We start from the raw sequence: 25,385 nt of genomic DNA on the forward strand, positions 1-25,385 counted from the left end.
AAAACAGTGCTTTTATGTTTCTGAATTGTACATTGGGTCACTACTGGCGTTTGTAAAATTCAGTTTTTAGTTACTCTCAAACATGGATCTCTAGTTTTTTGATAGACATTTGGGAAAATTAGCATGTAGTAACATTGTTCTAGACTATTCTGGAAATTGTACAAATATAGAAGCATGTTTATGAAAGTCAAGAAAATAAATTCTAATGCGTGACTTCAGTTAGTGACTTCTTATAAGACAGAAGGACAATGGTAGAAGGAATATGTTCTAGATGATTTCGAACAGTGAAGAAGTTTAGTATATGCTATTTGCTGGGGTTTTTTTTTTACCTGACAATAAGCTCTCCTCTCCTTGTCAAAGCCAAGTCATATTCTAACTCATCAAGGAAGCCCCTTTCAAGCAATTCTGATTTCCACGTCCTCTGAAGTTATGAAGTACTGGCAATTATATCAAAAAGCTTTATGCTACACTCCTTTTTAATGTCATCTAAGTTTGTTGTGCTATCTTGTAACTGCCTTGTACCAAGGAACAGTTTTTTGTTTTTTGTTTTTTGTTTTTTTTTAACGTTTATTTATTTTTGGGACAGAGAGAGACAGAGCATGAACGGGGGAGGGGCAGAGAGAGAGGGAGACACAGAATCGGAAGCAGGCTCCAGGCTCTGAGCCATCAGCCCGGAGCCCGACGCGGGGCTCGAACTCACGAACCGCGAGATCGTGACCTGAGCCGAAGTCGGACGCTCAACCGACTGAGCCACCCAGGCGCCCCCAAGGAACAGTTTTTAAAATGGATGCTGTAGGGGCACCTGGGTGACTCAGTCAAGTTAGCGTCCACCTTCATCCCAGGTCATGATCTCGTGGTCCATGAGTTCAAGCCCCACGTCAGGCTCTGTGCTGACAGCTTGGAGCCTGGAGCCTGCTTCAGATTCTGTGTGTGTCTCTCTCTGCCCCTCCCTGCTTATGCTCTGTCTCTCTCAGTCTCTCAAAAATAAACATTTAAAAAAAAATTTTTTTAGTGGATGCTGTAAAAACAGTAGAGCTTTTTAACTGATTTCAGCTCGACTAACCTGAATCCTCTTGAACCACCTTGTCCCCCTAAGAGATGCCCACAGCGCATCTAGGCCAGACCTGGAAGGATGCTTCTCAGGACACATCTGCACTTTTGCTTTCATGAGATGACGTGGTGCTTGCTAGGAATCAGTCAAAATTGTTGCTAGGAAAGCCTGGTATAATACTCTAGAGAGACTTTCAGAGTTGCTAAACCATTTGCTGTATACTTTAGAGTGGGAAAGAGAACAGTGAGCTGGGGTGGAGGCGTCATTACGTTCTGGTCTCCACTTGAATGAAACCGGCCGTGGAGTGTGCCTCATGAGTGAGGTTTGTGCCACAAAAATAGGCAGAATTTCAAACAGTAGACCCCTCTGCAAAGTAAGGCTCTTTGCTCTACATCACAAGTTTGTGGGTTCATGAGTTAAATATTTTATGTATGCATATTTTATTTTTTACGAATCCCCACTTAGCAACGGCTATGTCAGACACATCAGATATGAAGGCTTCTGCCGTTTCTTGAATCTTCTTCCAAGCCCTTGTCTGCTGTTAGCTTGTAAAGGAAGCAGATGCCGCTGCTAGTAAGAGTTACAGTGTAACTTTGGGGACGCCTCTCGCTATATCATCATCTTTTAAAACACACACACACACACACACACACACACACACACACACACACACAGGCATTGTTCTTGCCAAGGGGATTAATACTCCATTTTTAACACCTGAGATAACCACGCTCACGAAGTTGGAGAAAATCCTCAGCCAATTTTAATTTGGGGACATTGAAAATTATAGTGGCAGGCAGAAGAAATAGTGGTTGGTTGTGATAGCCATGAAGAAAGAAAACAAAATTGATGCTACTTCCAATCTCTGGTCTTAGCTCCCCATGCAGAGATTTCTCTTTTATGACACATTCAGCCGATGAAAACAGATACCACCGTTTTCTAATTCCATCGATCCCATGGCGTGACTTCACAGTTATTTACATTGTGATCCTGTTAACTTACAAAGGCAATTTGATGAATGTTTTCAAATGATTCTCTCTTTTCATGTCCATTTCCCATTTGCTATTTAGATCATTTCTTGGTGAGCATGCTTTTTTGACATTTGCTACATGTTAGCTGTAGTCCATGTTTAAACCATTGGCCTACAACCAGTGGGCTTACCAGTTTATATTAGTCTGTTAAGAAAAATTAAATGAAATGTGAAAATGAACGGAAAATTACCTCAAAGAAAAATGGGGGCTAACCGTGAAAAAGCCCATAATGGCTGGTACTCACCCATTCCCTTGCAGTGTTCACAGTTGGGCCATTTTGTGCTATTGCCAGACTCTGAAAGGAAATCCAAAGAAAGAATTAAAAAGAATTCTTTCATGTAGCAGCCGTTTATTGAGTACCTATTTTGGATCAAAGATGAGGAGGCTGGTTCACTCTGCAAGTAACTCACAGCCTAATATAATGATTCCCAAACTTTAAATAAAATCTGGGGCTGCTCTGATGGAAAGCTTTTCAGAAAGGCAGTAGGGCCACCTGAAGGTACACATCTGTGCAGAGTATCCACTGCTGGGAATTGTTCCTAAGGAAATTGATAATAGGAAAATTATAAGGTAGCATCTTTCAGAGTAGGGTCTTCATTTTTAAATAGAATAATAAATGATTTTCCAGATGTTCCAGCAGATAGGTATCAGATACCTACTCCACTTCACCTTGATAAAGAGTTTAACTCTGATCACTAACATTGTGTGTGTTAGTTGTTTCTTCATACTTAATTACTGTCTTCATACTTTTTGGACTCAGTTCACTGTTTAGTTTTCCTCTTTGTTTTTAATTGCCAATAATTGTGGATGATATAGGAATTACGCTGAGGCATTCTGTCTTTGAACCCTTCTGTCATTGCCATGGGGTTTATTTCTTAAGTGGCTCTTTTATTTTTAAGTAATGTCTACACCCAACGTGGGACTCGAACTCACAACCGTGAGATCAAGAGTCTCACGCTCCATCAGCTGAGTCAGCCAGGCCCCCCCTTAAATGGCTTTTAAAAATCTGTGATAAATTGATCCAAAGTTAACACCAAAAATGATTTTAGTATAGATGCTGGTGTATTCTGTTCCCGACCCCTGTCTGTATAAACAGTTGCTTGTGGTGCCTGGGTAGTTCTAGGTCAGCGTTTGACTCTTGATTTCAGCTGAGGTCATGATTTCACAGTTGGTGAGTTCGAGCCCTGCATCAGGCTCCATGCTGACAGTGCGGAGCCTGCTTGGGATTCTCTCTCTCCTTCTCTCTCTGCCCCTCCCCTGCATGCTGTCTCTCTCCTCTAAATAAATGAGAAAGAAGGAAAGAAGAAAAGAAAGAAAGAAAGAAAGAAAGAAAGAAAGAAAGAAAGAAAGAAAGAAAGAAGAAGAAAGAAGAAAGAGAAGGAAAGAGGAGGGGAAGGGAAAGGAAAGGAAGGGAGGAAGGAAGGAAGGAAGGAAGGAAGGAAGGAAGAAAGAAAGAAAGAAAGAAAAGGTTGCTTGATTCTTCTTGGACGCTAGTATCTTTGGAAGAAAATTGAGGCATATGAACTATGTAATCAGGCATTTGGTGTTTATTGTGGTTGTATGTTCTCATCATGGTGTATGAGAACAGATCAAGAGGTTAGCCAGTTCCCTACTGCTCCTTGGAGTTTGAAGTTGTGCATAGTACATTATCTAAGATCTGCTTACAGAGGCTCAAAACTTTTATTTCCAAGGTACAGTATAGGATTTAGTTAGTGTAACATTTAGACTACCATCCAGCAGCTGTCCTGACCTTTCTCATTCAAATGTGAAGAATTTGAAATTCTGATGTTGCTTATTAGGAAGCGGTGGAATTTCTAAATTCAAATGTGATTTTGTTAACAAATTAATGCACCCATTCCGGTGAAGTAGTGTTTAACGGGGCCCTGCAGCTCCTACCTTTCACCTACAGGCCTGCTTCTTAGACTCTCTTTTTCCCTTAGAGTGGCAACCAGGGTAACAGAACTGAGCATCTGCAAACCAAAGACTTTTACACAATGGTACTTCCTAGAACTATCCCTTTGGATCTTCCGCTGCTTTTATCCTTCAAGACCGTAACACTTCAAAACTCCTTTTCTCAGAAAGCAGAGCTAATTGATACTTTGTTCTAATTGAAGGGTTTCTCCTCTTCAAAAATCTGAAGTTGTCGAGATGGTTAAGAAACAAGTCAAAGTCATAACGCTTGCAATTGGGGATGGAGCAAATGACGTCAGCATGATACAGACGGCCCATGTCGGGGTTGGGATCAGTGGCAACGAGGGCCTTCAGGCCGCGAACTCCTCGGATTACTCCATAGCTCAGGTAAAGCAGCGTTGCTGCAAAATGCGCCGTTTGTCCCCGTCAGCTGGACAGTAGGAGGGAAAAAACACTAATTCCTTTCCACTTTTATTTTAGTTCAAGTATTTGAAGAATTTGTTGATGGTTCACGGTGCCTGGAACTATAACAGAGTCTCCAAGTGCATACTGTACTGCTTCTACAAGAACATAGTCCTCTATATTATTGAGGTAATAGCAGGTTAAGTGTGCAGTCCTTGTCACGTGCATATGTGGTGAAAGTTTTCTCATTGTTTTCGTGAATCCTTCATTTGCCCACTTTTTATAACTTACAAACATGTTGGCCGCAGAGAATAATCAGTGTTTAAATTCCTGGCTAAAATTGTTACATTGCTTTGGTAAGATAGTGTTGAATTAGAATTGTTAATGAAGGAAAACTGTTTTCAGTTTTTAAAAGACTACCAACTACATAGCATTTGTTTTATACAGCTCGAAACCACACTAGAGAAAGCAGGACACTGTTGAAGGATACACACATGGAAAACTACCTTAAAAGAAAGTAAGGGAATGACAGACATAAAATTGAGGGTAGCAGTTCTACTAAGGGGTAGAATCAGAAGGATACACACATACTTTTGTGTTGTGTTGTATTGGTAATCTAGTCGTTCTTATTATGCTCCAAACTTTTATATATATACATATATATACACATATATATATACATACATATATATATATACATATATATATATATATGTATACACATATATACACGTGTATATATGTGTGTACATATATATACACGTATATATATATACATATATATATATACACACATATATACACGTATATATATATATATATACATATACATACATATATATATATATATATATATGTATGTATATGTATCCTTTGCTATCCAGACCTGTTTTGTCTTCTGAGCTGGTAGGTATTGACAGTTCAGATAGTGAGGAAATTGTCTAAAAATTATTAGGACGTTCAGTTCCTATGTCTGGATAGCAACAAATCGCTATATCCCTTTTCTGGTATCAAATATAACATTATTATTAAAATTAAAACTTAACCCCAGGTCAGGAATATCACCTCTAAAACATTCTGTTTTATAAACATTTTTGCAGCACCTACTAGGTGCCAGGCACGTTCAGCAACTACAAAGTAAATCGAGCTTCTGTCCTCCAGAAGCTTGACAGTAGAATACAATGTAAGCCATATTTGTAATTTTAAATTTTTTAGGAAGCACAGTAGCAACAAGTAAAAGTTAAAGCCCAAGTTCATTTTCTTTTTTTTTAATATAATTTATTGTCAAATTGGCTAACGTGCAGTGTGTAAAGTGTGCTCTTGGTTTTTGGAGTAGATTCCCGTGGTTCATCGCTTCCATAAACACCCAGTGCTCATTCCAACAAGTGCCCTCCTCAATGCCCATCACCCATTTTCCCCTCTCCCCCCCACCATCAACCCTCAATTTGTTCTCTGTATTTAAGAGTCTCTTATGGTTTGCCTCTCTCCCCAGGTTAATTTTAAAATGATATTTTAGGGGCACCTGGGTGGCTCAGTCGGTTAAGCTTCCAGCTTCGGCTCAGGTCATGATCTCAAGGTCTGTGGGTTTAAGCCCCGCCTCGGGCTCTGTGCTGACTGACAGCTCAGAGCCTGGAGCCTGCTTCAGATTCTGTGTCTCCCTCTCTCTCAGCCCCTCCCCTGCTCATGCTCACGCACTCTCTCTCTCTCTCTCTCTCTCTCTCAAAAATATATAAACATTAAAAAAAATTTTAATAAAATCATATTTTATTTAACTTAGTGTATTCAAAATTACCATTTCAGCATGTCACCGCTTTAAAAACTCAATGCAGTATTTTACATTCTTCATTCCAAGTGTTTAAAATCTGGTGCGTATTTTACATCACAGCACATCCCCATTTGGACTGATCACATTTCAAGTGTTCAGCAGCCACGTGTGGCCTGTGGCTAAGTGGACAAATTGAACTACGTGGCTAACCAGGACATAATAGATAAGTTATTTACTTTTTTTTTTTTCCAACATCTAGATATCATTAGAAGCTGTGTTTGTAGTATTTAAGTTCTAGGTGATATCAGTTTCTTGCTCCTCCTGCTCTACAGAGTGTGTCGATAAGATCCCCGTAGCTTTTGTTAGGAAAACCCAGGAGTGTTCCACTCCTGTCAGAGGGCCTCCCACACCCTCATAAATCTGCCCAGGGCTCTCTCACACGTTTGTTTATGCCACCTTGCCCTCTAATCTGCTGTTTCTACACTTCTGTCAGGAGAGACACAAGCTAACCATTCGCTGTATGGAAATAATAGCTCATACTTTACGCCAGAGAAGTCACACTGTAAACAAACAAAACATCAGTGGATTTCACATTTACCCTATTGGCACATTGGTTGGGAACTGCTGTATGTTTGGTTCAGCTGCTCTTTATGCCTCTGTCAGAATGCTTATCTCCTTATTAAAATGTTGATACAACATAGTTCTTAAGATTCAGGCTAGGAAAATTGAAACTTAGTTTCAAAGTGTGCAGGCACTTTCATTTACTGGTCACTAAAATTCTATAATTAGGTTACAACCCATTAGGTAAAATAAGCAAATGCTTGGAGACCTAAACAGCATAATCTACGAGTTTATTGTTCATCACTGCTGAATTGGGTCTGGAATAGTCTGTGTTTTAAAGAAAAATGCACTTCTAAAATAGCTTATGAGATCCAAATATAGATATGTTCTCTGTTGTATGTGTAGATTTGTGATTCTTTTCTAAAATAATAATTTTGGATTCCCAATCCCCTCTATACTTCTAGTTTTTCTTAATTTTCTTCTCATCCCAAAACATTGATATTCAAAAGAATATCAGATTACATAGGTGGTAACAAATACTTTTGAAGACACCAGGAGTTTAAAAACACTAGCAGCAATAAATCTACTACAAAACTTTAGTTCTGTGCAATGAAATGAGTAGTCAGCTCATTGCTTTTTCTTAAAATCTACATTGACAATCAACAATGAAGTGGGCAAAAGTTACGTACTAGTGGGGGAAATAAAATATATTCAACTGAAACACGAACACTGCAAGCTCTGTTTCCGCTCCAGAGTTACGCGATTTGTGGTTGATTAGCCCTAAATTTCACTTGGCTTTGAATTTAAAGCCTCTTCATGAGATATTTAGCACTGATCAAATACTTTACACATTGAAAAGGAAGTAAGTCCTAAACTCTACTGGAAATCTCATTTTTAAGGTATTTTTCTTTTAGCACTTTATGGAAATATATTTTGAATATAATTCAACTGTCTTGGAAAGGAATTGACCTTTTAAATCAATTCCCAGATACCCAACTTTTGCCAGCTAAAACAAGTTCTGCAGATGTTAATGGCTCATGTCACTACTGTGAATGAATAGACAGAAAACACATCACTGGGTGTCTCTAGCGAGGATAACTGCCAGTCTCGAATCTCTCCTTTCAGTTTTTTGTGCTGATCAGGCGTGGGAGCAGAGGACTCATTGACTATTTGTAAGCTGCTGTTTAATATGCAGAAATGCTCCATGAGGAAAATGTCTGTGAAGCTTTAACTGCCACGCCTCTGTTGGGACGTGGAACTTAGAAAATAATACCAGGTCTGAAGTTTCTTTGCTAATAAAGGAACACCATGGGTTTTATAGATTATCTGCAAAACCTGCTTTTCCCATTGCTGTATTGCCAGGAATGTCACTATCTAGTGACTCCATTGCCATAAATTACAGCCAGACAAATAAATACAGATTCGGCAGGTGGCAATATAAAACACTCACTTGTGGTGGCCACCCAGCGGCAGCCCTAGGTGTTCATTGAAATTGCTCTTTCTAAAGGGATTTTTTTTTTCTCTGAAATATCTGACTCCTTCCTAACAAAATAGGACCTTTTCTTTCAAATGATTGGTCGCATCCAGGTTTTCTGGTAAGATCCCAAAACAATGTAGTGTTTCTAATTTCCAGAAGCTTTGATTAAAGTCAATGAGGTGATACTTTCCCAGCACGAGTTGTGCTGGGACGTGGATTTCTTGTGAATTTAAATAATCTCCAAACCTCCCCAGAAAGACTGGTATTTTCTTTCTGCATCCATGGTTTTGGTTGAGTCAAAGAAGGGGCTTTTATGTGTTTGTAGTCATTTAGGTGTTGTTTTATTTAGTATGGGATAGGTTTCTAATATATCTTTTCACTACAAATCACACTAGTTTGAAATCCTTTCAGTAGACTTCTTTATTAAAGGCCTTTCTCTTTTAAAGTGTATGTACACTCGAATGGCAAAATATTTGTATGAAAGTGCAGCATACCATAGTAAAGGATTCTGTTCATATTCTAGTCATGTCTCCTTTCTTAAAAAAGAAACTGGAATAAGAATTTTTTTCAAATGCAGGAAGGTAATTTCTAAAAACATGTTCGCATTCCTTTCAATAGGAGAAATGAAAAGGTAAAAATGTGTCTATAGCTTTCCACTTAAAACTTGCTGCTTTTCTTTCATAACGCAGTGAGGCCTCTTTAAATGAACTTTGAATGCAGACTTGCTCGTTTATGTGCAAATTATTTTGAATGTTAAGCTTTCTGTAAATATTTATTGATTTGAGGGAGGTTCTTAAATTTCAGGCTCATAGTGGCATTTGAATCAGCACAGAATATTATATACAAAGACGGTAGGAGACCATTCACATTTACAAATGTTTACTCACATGCAAACGTAACATAATTTTCTTATTGTACACAGCATCGATGACTGCAGATACATGTATTACTAGACCCTTTTGATCCAGGTCATGTCCACTGGATAAATTTGGTGTGCATCTTTTTTTCCGACCAACAAAGACTGGACCACATCTTCATAGTCTAGTGAGGCCATAATTTGAAACTTGGTGTTTAATAATTCCATATATTGCTATCATACTCTAAGGCATCAGAAGGAGCTTCTTAGAGTGTATTACTACAATAAATCACAGACCCCGTCAGGGAGAACATTACCGCCACCCAGAGTATCACAAATACGTATTTACATAATCCATATCTGAAAAAGGCCAAATGTGAAAACGCAAGAGAGCATTAAAGTTCATCTTGTCATCTTGTGTCTACTTACACTTTAAAAAAAAAAGAAAAAAAAAAAGAGTGTAAAGTCAGCAGCACCACCCTAAGGAATAAATGTACCTTCATTTAAAGATACTAAGTTCTTTTAAAGCACGCACACATGAATGACCTGACTACTAGTCTAGGGCAGATGTTCAATTTTTTTCTGTAAATAGATGTAGCAAAGTAAGCAAGAATTTCAGATGTGACTCCGGTCCCTGTGCTGTTGCTATTGTTGTTGTTAATGTGTGTTACAGCCCTAACACAACTTGGACTTATTTTTCATGTGCTACTTCTCCTTTGTTTTCTTTTCCATCTCATGAAGCAGACATTCGTTTTTATATATGCTCAATCAATCCTTTCCTCCATAAAAAGGAAAAAGATCAATGTGGGTACAGAAGCTGTTCATAGGGAGGCCAGCCTGGGTACATATTGATAAATGGTGAATTTGTAGCAATTCATGCTTCCATAATGAGGTTAAATGAAACGTGAAGTGTGGCAAAGTCCCCGCAAGTCTGATTCAAAAATTCACTTGACTGGCATGTCAGGACTGCTTTCCTGGAACAGGTTTTGTTGTTGTTGTTGTTATGTTTGGTTTTGGGTGTGTGGTTATGTAATCTCATTGCCGGCTACGCTTCTCTTTCTTCTGGATCAACTTGAGATTTAGTTACATTTTCAGTCTGCTTTCTTAAAAGTAATATATGTATGATTGACTTACTAATATTCACTTCATTTTCTGTTTGTCTTAAACATGTTAAAGTTTTTTGTTATATTGTCTTTTAATTTTATATCCAAAGTTAAGTCTTCCATTTTTAAGAGAATTGCAAAATTTATAAGAACATGATGCTTTCTTTATACTTGAAGATTTATTTATACTCAAAGCATAAATTCACATTACCAGATATTTTTAATATATAATTCAGATTTCACATTCTGATGGCTATAATTATCAAGAAATGCTAAAAGGTTTATCAACTTTTATCCTGTTAGGTCTACTTCTGAGAATTCATCCTTAAAAAAAACAAAGGGACACAAGGAAATTTTTGGAAGTGATGGATATGTAGGTTGCCTCCATTACAGTGGCAGTTTCGCGAGTATATACATATGTCCAAACTTAACAAATTGTATACATTAACTGTGTGCATTTTTTTTTGTATATTAGTTATACCTTCATAAAGCTTTTATTTCTAAAAAAAAAAAAATCCGTCCTTAGAAAATAGAGATGTGTGGGATTTCTGTACAAAAATTTTAGTTCAGAATTATATATAATACCAAAGCTGAAAGCAAACAAAATATCCCAAAATAGTTAGAGTCACGCTATAGAAGATGTCCATCTATTAATGTCATTTTAAAGGATATGTAACAACTTGAGAAAATGTGTATTTTATACTGTTAAGAGGGAAAGGAACAGGATATGACACTATCTAACACTTTTCCAGTAAGGTAAACTTGTGAATGTATATAGATGACCTATATGAATACAGCCAACACAGAAGAAAATCTTTATGGTATTGTCATAGGAAATCATTTCATTTGCTAAATAAACAAATGTTCTTTTATAATAAAAACAATAATATTTAATTACCAAAAGTTAAATCTTTCAAAAAGGAATTAAACCTCTAAAAATTTAGTGGCTTAAAATATATTCCCTAAAGTACCTTTTAGAAAATAAAGTTATATTTAATGTTTTTAATGTATGATTGCCTATTAATAGGATTCTTTTTTGACCCAACACCTAAAGCCAATTCTGACTTAAATAATATCTTCTGAAAGCATCTCTTCAAATTAAAAAATAAATGCCATTTTTAAGAAAGTTGTGAAAATAATATGTTAATACGGCCATTATACAGTGGTTGAGTTTTCAGGTTCTAAGCAACGCATTTATATTTTCTGTGTTCTAATTTGAGGGATTTGGGGTTGTTTTCTTCCTAGATCTGGTTTGCCTTTGTTAATGGCTTCTCTGGACAGATCCTGTTTGAGAGATGGTGTATAGGTCTTTACAATGTGGTAAGTTGAGGACATTTGATTATTTTTGTTTCATTAAATACTTTGAGATAAAGGTTCACCCTGCGTTAGATTGCTTGGAGTAATAACCACTTTGTGCCCTTTAGATGTTTACAGCAATGCCTCCCTTAACGCTCGGAATATTTGAGAGATCATGCAGAAAAGAGAATATGTTAAAGTATCCTGAATTATACAAAACGTCTCAGAACGCACTGGACTTCAACACCAAGGTAGGACAGGATGTCCCGGCGCATGTATGGGGCAGGCAGGGGGACTTGCTCTCCTGTTTTAATTACATGGGGCATCTGGTCTTCCAAAGCTAAGGAAACAACTCCAGGGTTCTGACCACAGCAAGTCATATTTGCCTCAGGTTCTGATATGGACTGAGAAGGGTTTTTATATGTTTGTTTTCTTATAAAATTAACTTGTAACCACAGTTCACTGGGGTTTGCCAGGCAGCAGTAAATTGGGTCTGAAAGACAGACAAGAGTGTCCTTTTGGCCCTCCGGCTTTCTGTCTTTGCAGCGTTGTGGGGAAAGGCTCACTCCTCCCAGGGGTCAGTCATCCAGGACCAATAAGGTCTGTCTTTACATGTGTAAAGTGGTGGCGGGGTGGATGATGTATCTTTCTTTATCAATTCTCTGTTTTGTGAAATAACTTCAACCTCATAAGAATATTAGATTGTATTGGGCATTACAATCTCTGGCCAATAACTCAGTCATAATACTCAGTATTTCCAACCCATGAAATTTTAAATACAAGATAAAATATCTAACGTTTATCTAAAATCACATTCTGAGTTTGTACCCTACATAACACACCATGGACTATTTGTCATCCTTTGGGGTCATGGTGTTTATTCATCCCAACAACAAAAATATCTCATTTATTTTTGCATAGTTTACTTTCCCTCAGGTTTATATTTTAAAGTCTTTCCACCAGTGTTTGTTAATAATTCAGGTTTCTGTTCAGTGTAAGTGAAAGAAAAATGTTTAATTTTGTAACCGTCAAGGTAGATGCTATTTTGAAAATATGATAAAAGCCACAAATATAATACACCTTCACAGAACTTTTCCCATCTAGTACAGTACGTGGTTATTGGCATATTACTAATAATCAGATGTGACCTAAATTCAATGCTTTGAATTTAGGACAGTTACCATAGGATATTTTTAATGTTTATTAATTTGTAAAACCCTCAAAGGACATTTTTTCTCAGTACACCAAGAGAATAAAGTAAAAGGCATTTCACTTCCGCTAAGCTCACACTGGAAACGCTAACTTGATAGCCAGGGTGTCATTCATCTTCTGAGACAAGGTCTTCATGAATGCACTGTGCATGCGTATCCAGGTGTGCAGATACGACTTGTTGGCATTGTTTTTAATAACTGAACTTGGTCAATTAACAACAACAACAAAAGCTGAAGTGTCCTGGGCCACTGGTTCTGAAAAGTATTTCTAATAGTCTCTGAAAATGTTTAGTGCTTATAATGTGCAATATGCATGCTTTAATTTTTGAATGTCTTATTTTTGGATTTTTAAATTTTTTTTAACATTTATTTATTTTTGAGAGAGAGAGAGAGACAGAGTACAAGTGGGGGAGGGGCAGAGAGAGAGGGGGTTGGGGGAGACACAGAATCCAAAACAGGCTCCAGGCTCTGAGCTGTCAACACAGAGCCCAAGGCAGGGCTCAAACTCACTAAATACAAGATCATGACCTGAGCCAAAGTCAGACGCTTAACCAACTGAGCCACCCAGGCGCCCCGATTTTTGGACTTTTAAAAATTTATTTATGATGTCCAGTTTTTATTAAATGGCACCACTTTGCTGTAAATTCTTTTCGTTACCTGTGGTGGGTATTTTCAAATGACGGTAAGACACAGAGCAGATACAATGGACTGTGAACTGTTGTTTTCCTGGAAAAGTGATCTGAGAGCTGGAAAAGTTCCAGGGCTACTGGCATGCTAACAGTAATTCTCACTAACCTGGACAGTTGTATCAAGCTCAGTCACAGGTGTCCAGTCTACCGTAGCTCAGGCTCCACGATACTCTCTCAAGAGTTAACTTCCCAGCCACAGACTTGGCCATGGTACTCTTGCTTATAAACATAAATTGATCCTGCCATGAGTATCCAAAGCCATTCCTGGAAAGTCACATCTTTTCGTGCCCTCTGCACATGGCAACTTTAGACAGTCTTGTGGCCAGGGAAAAGGTAGTTTATAGTTTCAGTGTGGAAGCATCCTTCCTTGTATCCTTTGTTCTTTTGTTGTTTACAAAGTATTTCATTGTCTGCAGAGCCCATGCATTTCAAAAGTCATCAGATCAAGACAAACAGATTATACAACTTCTCTATCCTTTGAATATTTATATACAAGTTGCCAACCATTTTTAATAGTATTTATGGATTGTCTCATGATTTCAGTGAAAATTCTTTGATTAAATCCCATCTAAGTGTTTTAAAATTCAGGGACAAATGGCTACAAAATGCATAGTTGTATACACAGCAGTTGCTGTGGATCCCCAGTGTAGAAGCATTGTTGCCCTGAATGATGATGATTACGTTTGTTATGGTAAAAAGGGTCGGAGGTTCTGAGGTCGTGACAGGGGTTAAAGGATTAGCATGTGACAATAAGTATCGGTCAGGAAAATGGAAAAGTAGAACTAATTTTTCTTGCACCCACCTGTGCTTTCTGTCAAATAAAAACTTGTGGTAATGACATAGTGAGGAGAAGAGACAAAGGTTAATGAGTAACACAAGTTCAAATGTGTAATGTATTGGAGCGTAAATTGGATCATACAATCCGCTGTGGCTGGGTGAGCTAACAAAGGAGATTGAGATCACAGTGGAAAATTTTGGGAGGCAGGCAACTTAATTTCTGTTGTTTGAACAGCTTAAAACTATTAATACATGCCAGTTTTATTTAGCATAAGTTTTGCTTGCAAGAAGCACTTTTAAATGACAAAACTGCCGCACTTCAAAGGACCATAAGAATTGTAAATGGTTTTTCTATAACTTAATCTTGCACATCCCTGCCACGGAGAAAGTACCGGCCATACATGCTCCCTTGTTCTTAAAGTACAATCGATATAGAAAAGTACTAACTAAAACGACGTTACACTTGTAGGAACTTTGACGTTGACAGGTGTTAAAAGTTGTGGAAGCCTTTTATAAATTCAGTAACAGTGGCAGTGCAGTAAAGAATCACACAAATGGTGTACCTGTTATTTCTAGCATGTAGTGTGTGTAGAGAGAGAGGTGGGGGGAGAGAAAGGATGCATTACATCCTTACCATTGAAGCATTTACACTTGTACTGCACATGGGAAAGAGAAAGTAGGGATTTCACCAAATTATAGTCTTTTCAAAAGTCTGTTCTTCTGGAATTATGAAAACAGTCGCACCTAAAGAATTTCAGGATCTACATGTCTTTTAAATATTATTTTCCTTTGCAGGAAGAAATTTAAACTTTTAATACTTGGCTTTCAGAAAGCAGAAAAAATTTCAGTGAAGCTGAGAAAACATTTTGAGAAACATAAAAATAAATAAATGACCCATGAAGGTCTAAGAGGCAGAAAGTGTCTGTCAGTTCTATTAATTCACAGTGGTGGCCCGACAGAAACACGTTTTGTGAATCTAGCTCACAGATAAAAAGAAAGGTCAGAGTTCACAGAGCTAGTTTATCGCAAATGGTTCTCATGGATTTTTGTTTTCCCTCAGGTTTTCTGGGTTCATTGTTTAAATGGCCTCTTCCACTCAGTTATTCTGTTTTGGTTTCCACTAAAAGCCCTTCAGTATGGTAAGTAGAAAGGATATGAATGCTAAGAGATGACTTTTTACGTTTTTAGAAAAATAACTCAATGTCAATATATGTTAAAAATTATAGCAGTGTTTCATTTTATGCTGTTTTCCTTAACTTAAAATACATGCATCCAAAAACTGTACACACTTTAAAGATTTTTATTATTCCTTTGGGAGCAAAGTGATTTAATATATGCAAAGCCTTTCTTCTCCACTTCTCATGTTTTCCAAACTTGCAGAGAGTTAAATTTTAGGGCTCTTTTTTTCCTCCATTGATGTAGAGCTTGAAGACAGTAGTGCTAATATTTTATGTAGTCCATTTATTATACCTGCGAGGCTTGTACCAAGCCCTTTATACTGAACCTGATAAGACAACACTCGTGTTTTCAAGTCGATGTGAGCCGACATCTTGAATGAGATTTTTAATATGTTTTTATGGTCATCTTGGAGTGTAAGCTTTTCCTCTGCTTGTTTTGAGGGAGTGACTTTATTCCGTCAGTCCTGAGAGAGAGGATGATGGTGAATCGCCTCTGCACATAAAAATGATAAAGTAGCCACTTTAGAAAGCGATCCCTGTGACTCTCAAGCTGGTACTGCCGTGTCCCCCGGAGCAGACCTTGCTGGAGATCCCGAGGAAGGCAGCCGGCTGCTGGGGGCCTCTGCCCCCAAACTACAGGCATTGAAAACACGACACCTACCCCACCCCAGGTCTGTCCCTCCTTTAGAAGTGCAGGCCTTCCCCCACCGGCTGTGAGTTAACGATTGGCAATAGAAGAGCCAGCATCCGGTCCCTTCTTGCCCTCCTACGCCCTGTTCTCCACAGGCAAGGTGGTCCTGGTAAAAGGGACATGGACCACGTGCCTCGCTCTTCACAAACCCACAGACTTCTGTCGAGTTTAGAACGAAATGCACAGCCCTCACCGGGGTTAACTCCTCCACCTGTGTCTTCCCTGCTTTCCTGGCCGCGGGGCCCCAGCCTGCCGCTTGGATGCACTGCTGACTTCGTCCTCCAGATATTCCAGCGGGTTCTCTCCCTCTGTGCCTCAGGCCTGGGCTGCCAGAGAGCCACCAACACTGCCTTCTCTGCTTCTGCTCCTCCTCATTATCCTCTGTCCTCTTCGTGAGGTCTTTGACTACCAGGGTGTGACATATTTGCTCACTTTTTATTGTCTTTCTCCTTAGTTAGAATCAGAGTTCCAGGAGCGCCTGGGTGCCTCAGTCAGTCAAGTGTCCCACTTTGGCTCAGGTCATGATCTCATGGTTCGTGGGTTCGAGCCCCGCATCGGGCTCTGTGCTGACCGCTTGCTCAGAGCCTGGAGCCTGCTTCAGATTCCGTGTCTCCCTCTCTGTCTGCCCTTCCCCTACTTTCTCTCTCTCTCTGTCTCTCTCTCTCTGCCTCTCAAAGATAAATAAATTTAAAAAAATTAAAAAAAGAATCAGAGTTCCAGAAGGGATTCCCCATGTGGTTCAATGTTGTACTTGCAGTGTTTGAAACAATACCTAGTTAGTGAACTGTCCCTTCATGGGAACACGTGGCACGTATGGGGTAAATGTTACAAGGAGGGTGAGGGCTTCATATCTGAATCAGAGATTTTTCATCTCATTTCTTTGTTAATTTCCCTGCCAGTGCACTAAATACTTCTCATTTTCTAAGCCATGGAAATGAGTGGTAAGAAAATCCAATTCAAGTATAGCCTCTTGACCCGGATGGGCCAGGAGAACCAAAATGGATTTTTTTTTTCTTGAGATAATAATTCACATGCCATAAAATTCACCTTTTAAATTGTACAATTCAGCGTTTTTTAGTATATTCACAGAATTGCCCAAATTCACCACTGTCTAATGCCAGAACATTCCCATCACCCCCTAAAGAAGCCCCATACCCGTTAGCAGTTACTCCCTATCGCTCCTCCCCACCAGCCCCTGGGAGCCACTCACTGCTGTCTGTGGGTTTGCCTGTTCTGGACATTTCGGAAGAATGGAATCGCGTAATATGTGGCCTTGGTTCAAGTTGCAGCATGAATCGGTACTTCACCTCTTACAGCTGAATGATGCTCCGTTGTATGGATTTCCCATGTTTTGCTTATCCATTCTTCCGCTGACGGACATTTAGATTGCTTCCACTCTTTGGAGCCGTGGGACATTGAGATGTAGGGTACAATGCGGGACCTTAGACAACTTCCCTACGTAAACCTTATTTTCAGATTGCAAAATCAATATAGGAATGAAAGACTACACATGGCCATCTCTTGATATTTCAGCATTGTAAATTAGAAAACAGAAATTGGATATCCAAAGTATTTCAAGTCGAGTAGCATCTAAAAACACCTGAACAGTGACAGAGTTTGAAAGGAATTACCAGGTAACTCCAGCTCCTGGCGAACAGATCCTAGGACTCCCTTTGCATATTCACAGTTTCCCAGAAACTGCCCGAGCCAGCTACCGTCAGCAGAGGCAGTTGATAAAAAGGGTGCCACCTGTAGACCCAGACCTAGCCCAGTCAAGGGCACTCGTGCTTTCTCTTCTTACGACATGAATGGCATCTGGCATAAATTACCTTGTAACATTCTAATGTTGAGGGGTTTGTTGTGGGGTTTTTTTGCCTTATTTTTAATTTTTAAATAAGGAGAGGTTTTAGATTTGGGGTTTTGTTTTTGTTTTTGTAGCTCTTGAAAGGATGAGGTACACAAGAAATGTAAGGCTATAGAAAGTACAGCGAAATATTCATTTCTTTACTTCTCACAGTATGGCCTATAGACACCTGTAAATACCCATGACCTTTTTGGGGCTACCTGAGGTCAAAATTTCAAAATTTTTATTGTATTATCCAGACGTGATTTTTCTTTTTTCACAGCTAATACAAAAGCAAGGCGGCTAAAATTGCTGGTACCTTAGCACACATAGTGGTACCACCGGACCACTGGGCAGTGGTATTCTTCCCTGCCAGGCACCCACATTAAAGAACAACAACAGAAGCCAGTTGCACTTAAGCATGCCCTTGAAGAAGCTGTAAAACCGATACCTTTGTTAAATCCTGAAACCTGGTGCATGTCTCATTAATATTCTGCGTGACAAAACGGGAAGGGAGCAGAAAGCCGTTGTGCTGCGCACCAGTGAGACTTGAACCGGGCAGAGTGCCCTATGCGCCATGCGAGTTCTGACCTGAACCAGCTACTTTCAAGAGGCTGCAGAATCCTGCCTGGGTTGAAGATCCACTCAGAGTGTCAAGTGGAACCCCCGATCTTACTGTAATTAGAGCACTGAAAGCTCACTGATACAGTTTCAGGTTCCACGTGTAACCTTCACGAAACTACTTGTTGAGTTTTGATGTAGTATCAAAGAATCTCGTTAGAGAAGATTCTTAAAACACTCCTCTATGACTCCATCTCTCCGTGAAGTTGAATTTCCCTCATATATTTCAACCAGAACAATATGAGAATCCAGCTGCCTTCCATTAAGCAAGACATTAGATTATAAAAATGTGAAACAGTGCCCAATTTTCTCACTAACCTGCTCTGTTTCTGGGAATATTGTTTATAAAAATCTGTTTATATTGTATGTATTGTGTTTATTACTATTATTTTTAGATAAATCAATATGTATTTTTAAATATTCTGCCTGAATTTCTAACTTAGTAAACATTGATAGATATAAACCACACGAACAAAAGCTTTTGGGGATCCTCAATAATTTTTAAGTGCAAAGGAGTCTAGAAATGAGAAAGTATGAGAACGAATGATTTGCCTGAATGATCCAAATGCTGAATCCAGCAAACCCCACAATAAGCTCTTATTTTTTTTTCTCAATGTGATCTTGAAATGAATCTTCGGCTTCTTCATGATGAACCAGTCATGACCAGAAGGCTTGGACCCAAATGTGATCATTTTTGATAACTTATATATTTTGGTTAAGGGACCTTTGTAAATGCGTGGAAAACAGGAAGTGATCATAAGACACTTCCAGTTATTTTGTAGATTTATGAGTATGTTAATTTGGTTGTATGGAAGTTTGCAGGTTAATTGCAGACACTTACAAGTTTGTCCACAATGTACTCATAAGACATAGCACGGCAGCTCCTATATCCCTAATCATGGAATACCCCCACAGAGGGAAGGAGTCCTCTCTATTGCCAAGCCATTAAGCAGCCCTTCCTGACTACTTGTACCAAAAACTTTAGAGAGGGTAGAGCCACATCATGGAGCCCCTACCACGTGCTCCCAGTACTGACACTGTGCTTGGTGCCTTACATATGAAGCCTCATTTTAATCTCCGAACTCCTCCAGGGTGGTTCGTTTCACTTCATCTTTTAAGTGAAGAAACTGAGTTGGCTGGAGATTGATTATACACCAATGTGATACAATTAGTCACAGAACCAAGCCCCAGTCTGTGTCGCCCAAACTCACCTGATTAGTCCTTCTTTTCACACCAGTGCCACTCTGCCTGGTTCATCCCATACGTTAACATATTTTGTCCTTGCACGTGAGACTTTGAATAAATATTGTTGCCTATTTGTATAAATAGGATATCGTATTGCCTATGCCATGAGTTTTACATTTTTCCGTGGTGCCAATGATATTATTCATTTATTTTTATTATTTTAATTTTTTTAACAGTAATCATTTTTCTTTGTTAGCTACCACTCCCTTCATCTAAAGCCACGTTAGTTAGTCATTTCTGGGATAACAAAATACTTTAAAATATGCCCCTAAATTCAGCCAGACCTTCCAAGAGCTATATGCCTGGAATCATATTGGTGCCCTCAGTCTTCTGTGAGTTGCATTTATGAATCCCTTTTGGACCAATGCCAACAACTTTATGAAGAGAAAGTACGAAGCCTCCCTAAAACCTTCATCTATATTGTTAACAGAGTTCTTTATTAAGGGTTCAGGATGCTTTCCTGTCTCAATGTCCATAACATTAGGCTTTGCTTAATACTTAGTTCGATTTTTTTTTCCCCATCTCATGGATCCTAAGAATTGGTTAACAAGTCGGTTTTCCTCCTTCATGTTGGCTTTTGGAAAAATTGTTTTCACTTTGTGACCCACATTCATAGCGATTTTGTGAGACTTCTTACAATTTTTTTTTAATTCGCTAGTTGCTGGCTCTATTGTGTGCCACTTGGTTCCCCTTCTTTTGTTTAACACATGTAAATTGATTTATATTTGAAAGGATTCTGAAAGGACCTCATTTATTTTCATTTCTAACAAGCCTCTCTTCCTGTCATACAGGTACCGTATTTGGAAATGGGAAAACCTCCGATTATCTGCTGTTGGGAAACTTTGTTTACACGGTGAGTACAGAACATTTGCCTAGTTTGTATATCAGATCAAATCCTTTTAACTGTGTGCACTGCTGGATCTAGAGTTGTTTACACTTCCCCTTAAAAAAGAAATAAGATGAGGGGCACCTGGGTAGCTCAGTTGGTTAAGCATCTGGCTCTTGATTTTGGCTCAGGTCATGATGTCGCGGTTCATGGGATTGAGCCGCGTGAAGGGCTCTGCACTGACAGTGTGGAGCCTGCTTGGACTGTCTCTCTCCCTGTCTCTCTGCCCCTCTCCCACTTTTGTGTGCTCTTTCCTTCTCTCTCTCTTTCAAGAATAAATCAATTAAAAAATAATAATCTAAATAAAAATGAAAATAGATGTTTTGACTATTAAGAGGTTTTTTTATATTAGGTTCTTAATATGTCATTTGGGCTCACTGACTTTACAAGACTTTGGTTGCTATTGTTCTCAGTATTCCCTCTTTACTCTTAGTGCCCCCCATTTGCCCTTTTTCTCTTCCTTGTCTCTTTTTCCTCATTTTTATTTTACTGCCCTTAATTTTTTTTTTTTTTTTGGCTTTCCTGAATTTATGGCAAATATTATCATACTGTTCTTGGGTATTTAACCAGTAATTATTCTAGAGTCTCATGATGACTGAAATGGGAGAGGAATCACTCTTTAGGGACATTTCATCCACACAAGGCATGGAACCCACTGTGTTAAGTCACTATCCAAACACTTACAGAGGACACAGACATGCATGCAATCCCGTTCCTGCCATAAAGGTCCAAAAAATGTTTTAAAACCACTTTAACCTTAAAAGTCAAAACTATTACTTGACTGCTAATGCCCGAGGTCACGTGGTTGGTGTCTGGTAAGTTTTCTACTCACCTTCAACTCTGAATTCTCAGGCCAGCATTCCCTCCTCTCTAATCCTGTGTCCCTGTCCATGACCCCCCGATGAAGGCAGTGTGCTGCTCCAAATACTAAGTGGCTGTCAGTGTGGCCGGTTCAGTTGGTAGAAAAACTATATTATGATGCTTAAATATCAAGTGTTTAAGTTACTGAGTGATAGGATGTTAAGGCCAGTAAGTAACAGAGGGATTAAGTTTTTTCCAGAGGTCTTCTTTCCATTGACATCAACCAACTGAAGTAGTGACAGAGAGAGAAAGTGTGTCGGGTCAGGGGCGCTGGTGACTTGGTCTCATGCAGCGTGGGTGCCAAAACAAATAAGTAACTACTTGATAGAGTACGTTTAGAAATTAATCGGAGGATGTATCATGGATGTGTTTTAGGGACACATTCAGGCACTCAGGTCTCAGAAAGGTGTTTTTCTTTATGTCAACCTACGCCTCTTAGTTTTGAACTTTTATAGGGTTTGTTAATGAGCACTTACATTTATTTAAGAGTTTTATTTCTACAGATATTAATCCTAAATTGCCGTTAGATATCTTGCTGAGAAGGCCCACACGCTTCACTTGAACCTGGCTTTATGACCCCACGGGGAAGCCCCTAATGTCATTTGCAAACCCTGAAAGTGCCCAAAACGCAGAGCTAGCAAGCATGCCCTGACCACCCATGCGAGGCTGGTGTCACACTGCCACCGCCTTCGGTGCCCAGAATTCCTTTGACTACTGACAGGCTTTAAAACTTTTTTTTTTATACTTTTTAAATTTTTTTACTGTTTTCATTTTTGAGAGACAGAGGGAGATAGAGTGTGAGCAGGGGAGGGGCAGAGACAGAGACAGAGACAGAGACAGAATCCGAGGCAGGCTACAGGCTCTGAGCTGTCAGCACAGAGCCCGACGTGGGGCTCGAACCCACGAACCGGGAGATCATGACCTGAGCTGAATGAAGTCGGACACTCAACCAACTGAGCCACCGGGCGCCCCTTAGAACTTCATTTTTAATTATAAAAAGATAATAGCAGATAACAGTTCAGCACCAAGCACTGTTCTTGGTGAGGGAGGTAGACCCCTGTGAGGGAGGTGACCTACATCAGTCCCAGTTTACAGGTGAAGGAGTGGAAACACACATGTCAAGTAACTTGCCTCGTGCCTTGACCAAAGTGCCTAATAAATGGTGGCGCATTGAGCACAAGTAGTGTGACTCCAGGTCACGTCCAGTTAACCTTTGAGCCACCCTGTGGAAAACACAGGACACTTCATTACAGCAGGTTCCCTTACTGCAGAGTTAGTAGCAGAGTCAATAACGGGTGTGTGCATCACGGAGGGCATAACAGGCTTTTATATCCTAATCGGTAGGGTTTTTAAGTAAGTAGAGTTACAGAGTAAGTGTTTAAATTTCTAAACAGCCAGTTATATTAGAATTTTAGAATTTATCTCTAAAGTTCAGAAAGTAGAGGCTTTAAGTCTCATAGATGATATTTCTTTAATGTTTTTAAAAAGTTTTTAACTGTATTTTACTTATTTTGAAGGAGAGAGAGCACGGGAGAGAGCACGGGAAGGACAGTGAGAGAGGAAGAGAGAGAATCCCAAGCAGGCTCAGCACTGTCAGCACAGAGCCCAATGTGGGGCTCGAACTCACAAACTGTGAGATCATGACCTGAGCCAAGATCAAGAGTCGGTCGCTTAACCGACTGAGCCACCTTAGGCACCCCATTACAGATGATATAAAATAAAAAAAATTTTTTAATGTTTATTTATTTTTGAGACAGAGAGAGACAGAGCATGAACAGGGGAGGGTCAGAGAGAGAGGGAGACACAGAATCTGAAGCAGCTCCAGGCTCTGAGCAAGCGGTCAGCACAGAGCCCGACGTGGGGCTCGAACTCACAGACCGTGAGATCATGACCTGAGCCAAAGTCAGAAGCTCAACCGAGCCACCCAGGCACCCCTAAAATCAAATTAAAGCACACTTGAATCCAAGTTACCGCAGGTTTGCATTCACCGTTCACGAATTGTACAGGAAACGGCAGGCACAAACCTCATGGATGGACCGTGAGGCTGTGCAGGTGAGGAGAGCAGGAATGGTGGCAGGAGTGTGATGCTGCTAATGGGCGGTTCTGAGTGGCCATGGCCACCATGTGCAGATAGCCCACCTGTTTCTTTGCTTGGTGCACATACAAGGCAAGCTGTGAATCATGTACCAGTCCCATAGTCTAATTCACAGTGTAATACTTAGTCTTTATAAACCTCACTTCAATCATTGGAACTGTCACATTTATGAAATAAAATAACATTTTCCCTTCTGTCTTAGTTTGTGGTGATAACCGTGTGTTTGAAAGCTGGATTGGAGACCTCATATTGGACATGGGTAAGAGTGTCTCTCTCCACAACCAAGGCATTTCACGTTTACTTAGGTGCTAACTGTGAACATTGTTGTTCTTTATACTAACTTTATGTATCCCTGTTCCCTGGTCCCACAGTTTGTTCATTGTGAGGGGTCTTGGGTGGAAGGAGGAGAACTGGGGATTCTAGTTTGTCTGATTTGGAAACAGTGAATAAAGAAAACTGAAGTAGGTTTATTGACCACAAGAGTTTCAGAGCCTTTAATATATTATTGCGTATTGTGAATATCCCAGGAAGGAGAGAGGCTTCCAAACTTATTTGACTAAGAGTCTTTTCTTAGTAGAATGTGTCACAAGATGCATTTGGCGGAAAATCCACTGGAAAATGATTATGAAGACCAGCAATATTAGCAAAAATTTGTCCTCAGATATTTGTAAATACCCAGTTTGGATAAAAACATGTTCCAGTTTAGAACATTAGTTTGCAGTATCCAGGTAGAGAGACCCAAGAAACAAAAAGAAATGAAAGTTTGATGTTCAGGAGAAAGATGGGCACAAGAAACGTGGAGCTGACCGTCATCAACATACAGGTAGCATTCTCCCACGTGTCTAACTTCTCCCAGAGACAGCATGCAAAGTGAAAACAAAGGAGGTTAAAGATGGTAGCAGATGAAAAAGAGGAGATTCGGAGGAGAAAGCCCCCAAAGGAGACAGAGACGGAACACTTCTAAATGCCAGTAGCACAAACATCCTAGCCATGGTTGGAAGACATTAGCATTAGCCCTGATGAAGGATCTAGTTAAACACGCCCACATCATTATTTAGAAATTCCTATAGATACTATTTGATGGATGTAGTAAAAAATTAATAAGGGAATTTGTGAAAGCTTCATTAGTGTTTGTGGAGCCGGCCTACCTAAAAGTCTCGTGACTCAGATTCTCTTCCTTCACAGTTCAGCCATATTGCGATTTGGGGCAGCATCGTACTCTGGGTGGTGTTTTTTGGAATCTACTCATCTCTGTGGCCTGCTGTTCCGATGGCCCCTGATATGTCAGGAGAGGTAATGTGTCCTGATAACTCCCGATCCAACTAATCTTAAAAATTGGTGTTCATTAATGAACCTTGTTTGGCATGGATTTGTATTAAAATAGTATTTGGCCATTTAAAAGCCATTTTTAATTTCCACAGTTGCAAGTGATAAATCTTGAGAGAACATTTTAAACTTGGACATTCTACTTAAATCTGACTTACCCTTTCAAAAGCCTAGCTGGAACACTAAAATGTGGTCAGGAGCTTTATTCATGTTAAGAATCTCCATCTAGAAGATGCCATTTTAAAATTAGACTATAAATCCACAAATACATTCTGAATCAGAGATTTGGAGAAATGGAGACAAATCAGAGATTTGTCTTTGGGACAGTCTCATTTCTTCTGTTATCTCTCATTCTAGGGAAAAGTGTACCGTCACTAGATTAAATGCACTTTTAGAGTCATCTTAATGAGATTGGTTTCGTTTTCATTTTGAACGAGTTAGGGCATCTGACGTTTCAGCCTTATCACAGTCCATTTTCAATTCTGTCTTTTAGGTTCTGGTTACACTGG

General features: G+C 39.4%; 1 protein-coding gene across 3 annotated transcripts in view; it reads left to right on the forward strand.

Moving 5' to 3' along the window:
• ATP8A1 (ATPase phospholipid transporting 8A1) overlaps positions 1 to 25,385 on the forward strand; it is a 230,837-nt gene that overhangs the window by 171,062 nt on the left and 34,390 nt on the right. For all 3 annotated transcript variants that reach the window (XM_042936485.1, XM_042936486.1, XM_042936487.1), the window contains 8 exons: positions 4,197 to 4,380; positions 4,474 to 4,584; positions 11,403 to 11,477; positions 11,582 to 11,704; positions 15,191 to 15,269; positions 20,500 to 20,561; positions 23,753 to 23,809; positions 24,736 to 24,843. In XM_042936485.1, coding sequence (XP_042792419.1) covers positions 4,197 to 4,380; positions 4,474 to 4,584; positions 11,403 to 11,477; positions 11,582 to 11,704; positions 15,191 to 15,269; positions 20,500 to 20,561; positions 23,753 to 23,809; positions 24,736 to 24,843 — 799 coding nt within the window. The remainder of the gene's footprint in view (positions 1 to 4,196; positions 4,381 to 4,473; positions 4,585 to 11,402; positions 11,478 to 11,581; positions 11,705 to 15,190; positions 15,270 to 20,499; positions 20,562 to 23,752; positions 23,810 to 24,735; positions 24,844 to 25,385) is intronic.

This window comes from Panthera leo, chromosome B1 (genome assembly GCF_018350215.1).
Source record: "Panthera leo isolate Ple1 chromosome B1, P.leo_Ple1_pat1.1, whole genome shotgun sequence".
NCBI classification, from domain to species: domain Eukaryota; kingdom Metazoa; phylum Chordata; class Mammalia; order Carnivora; family Felidae; genus Panthera; species Panthera leo.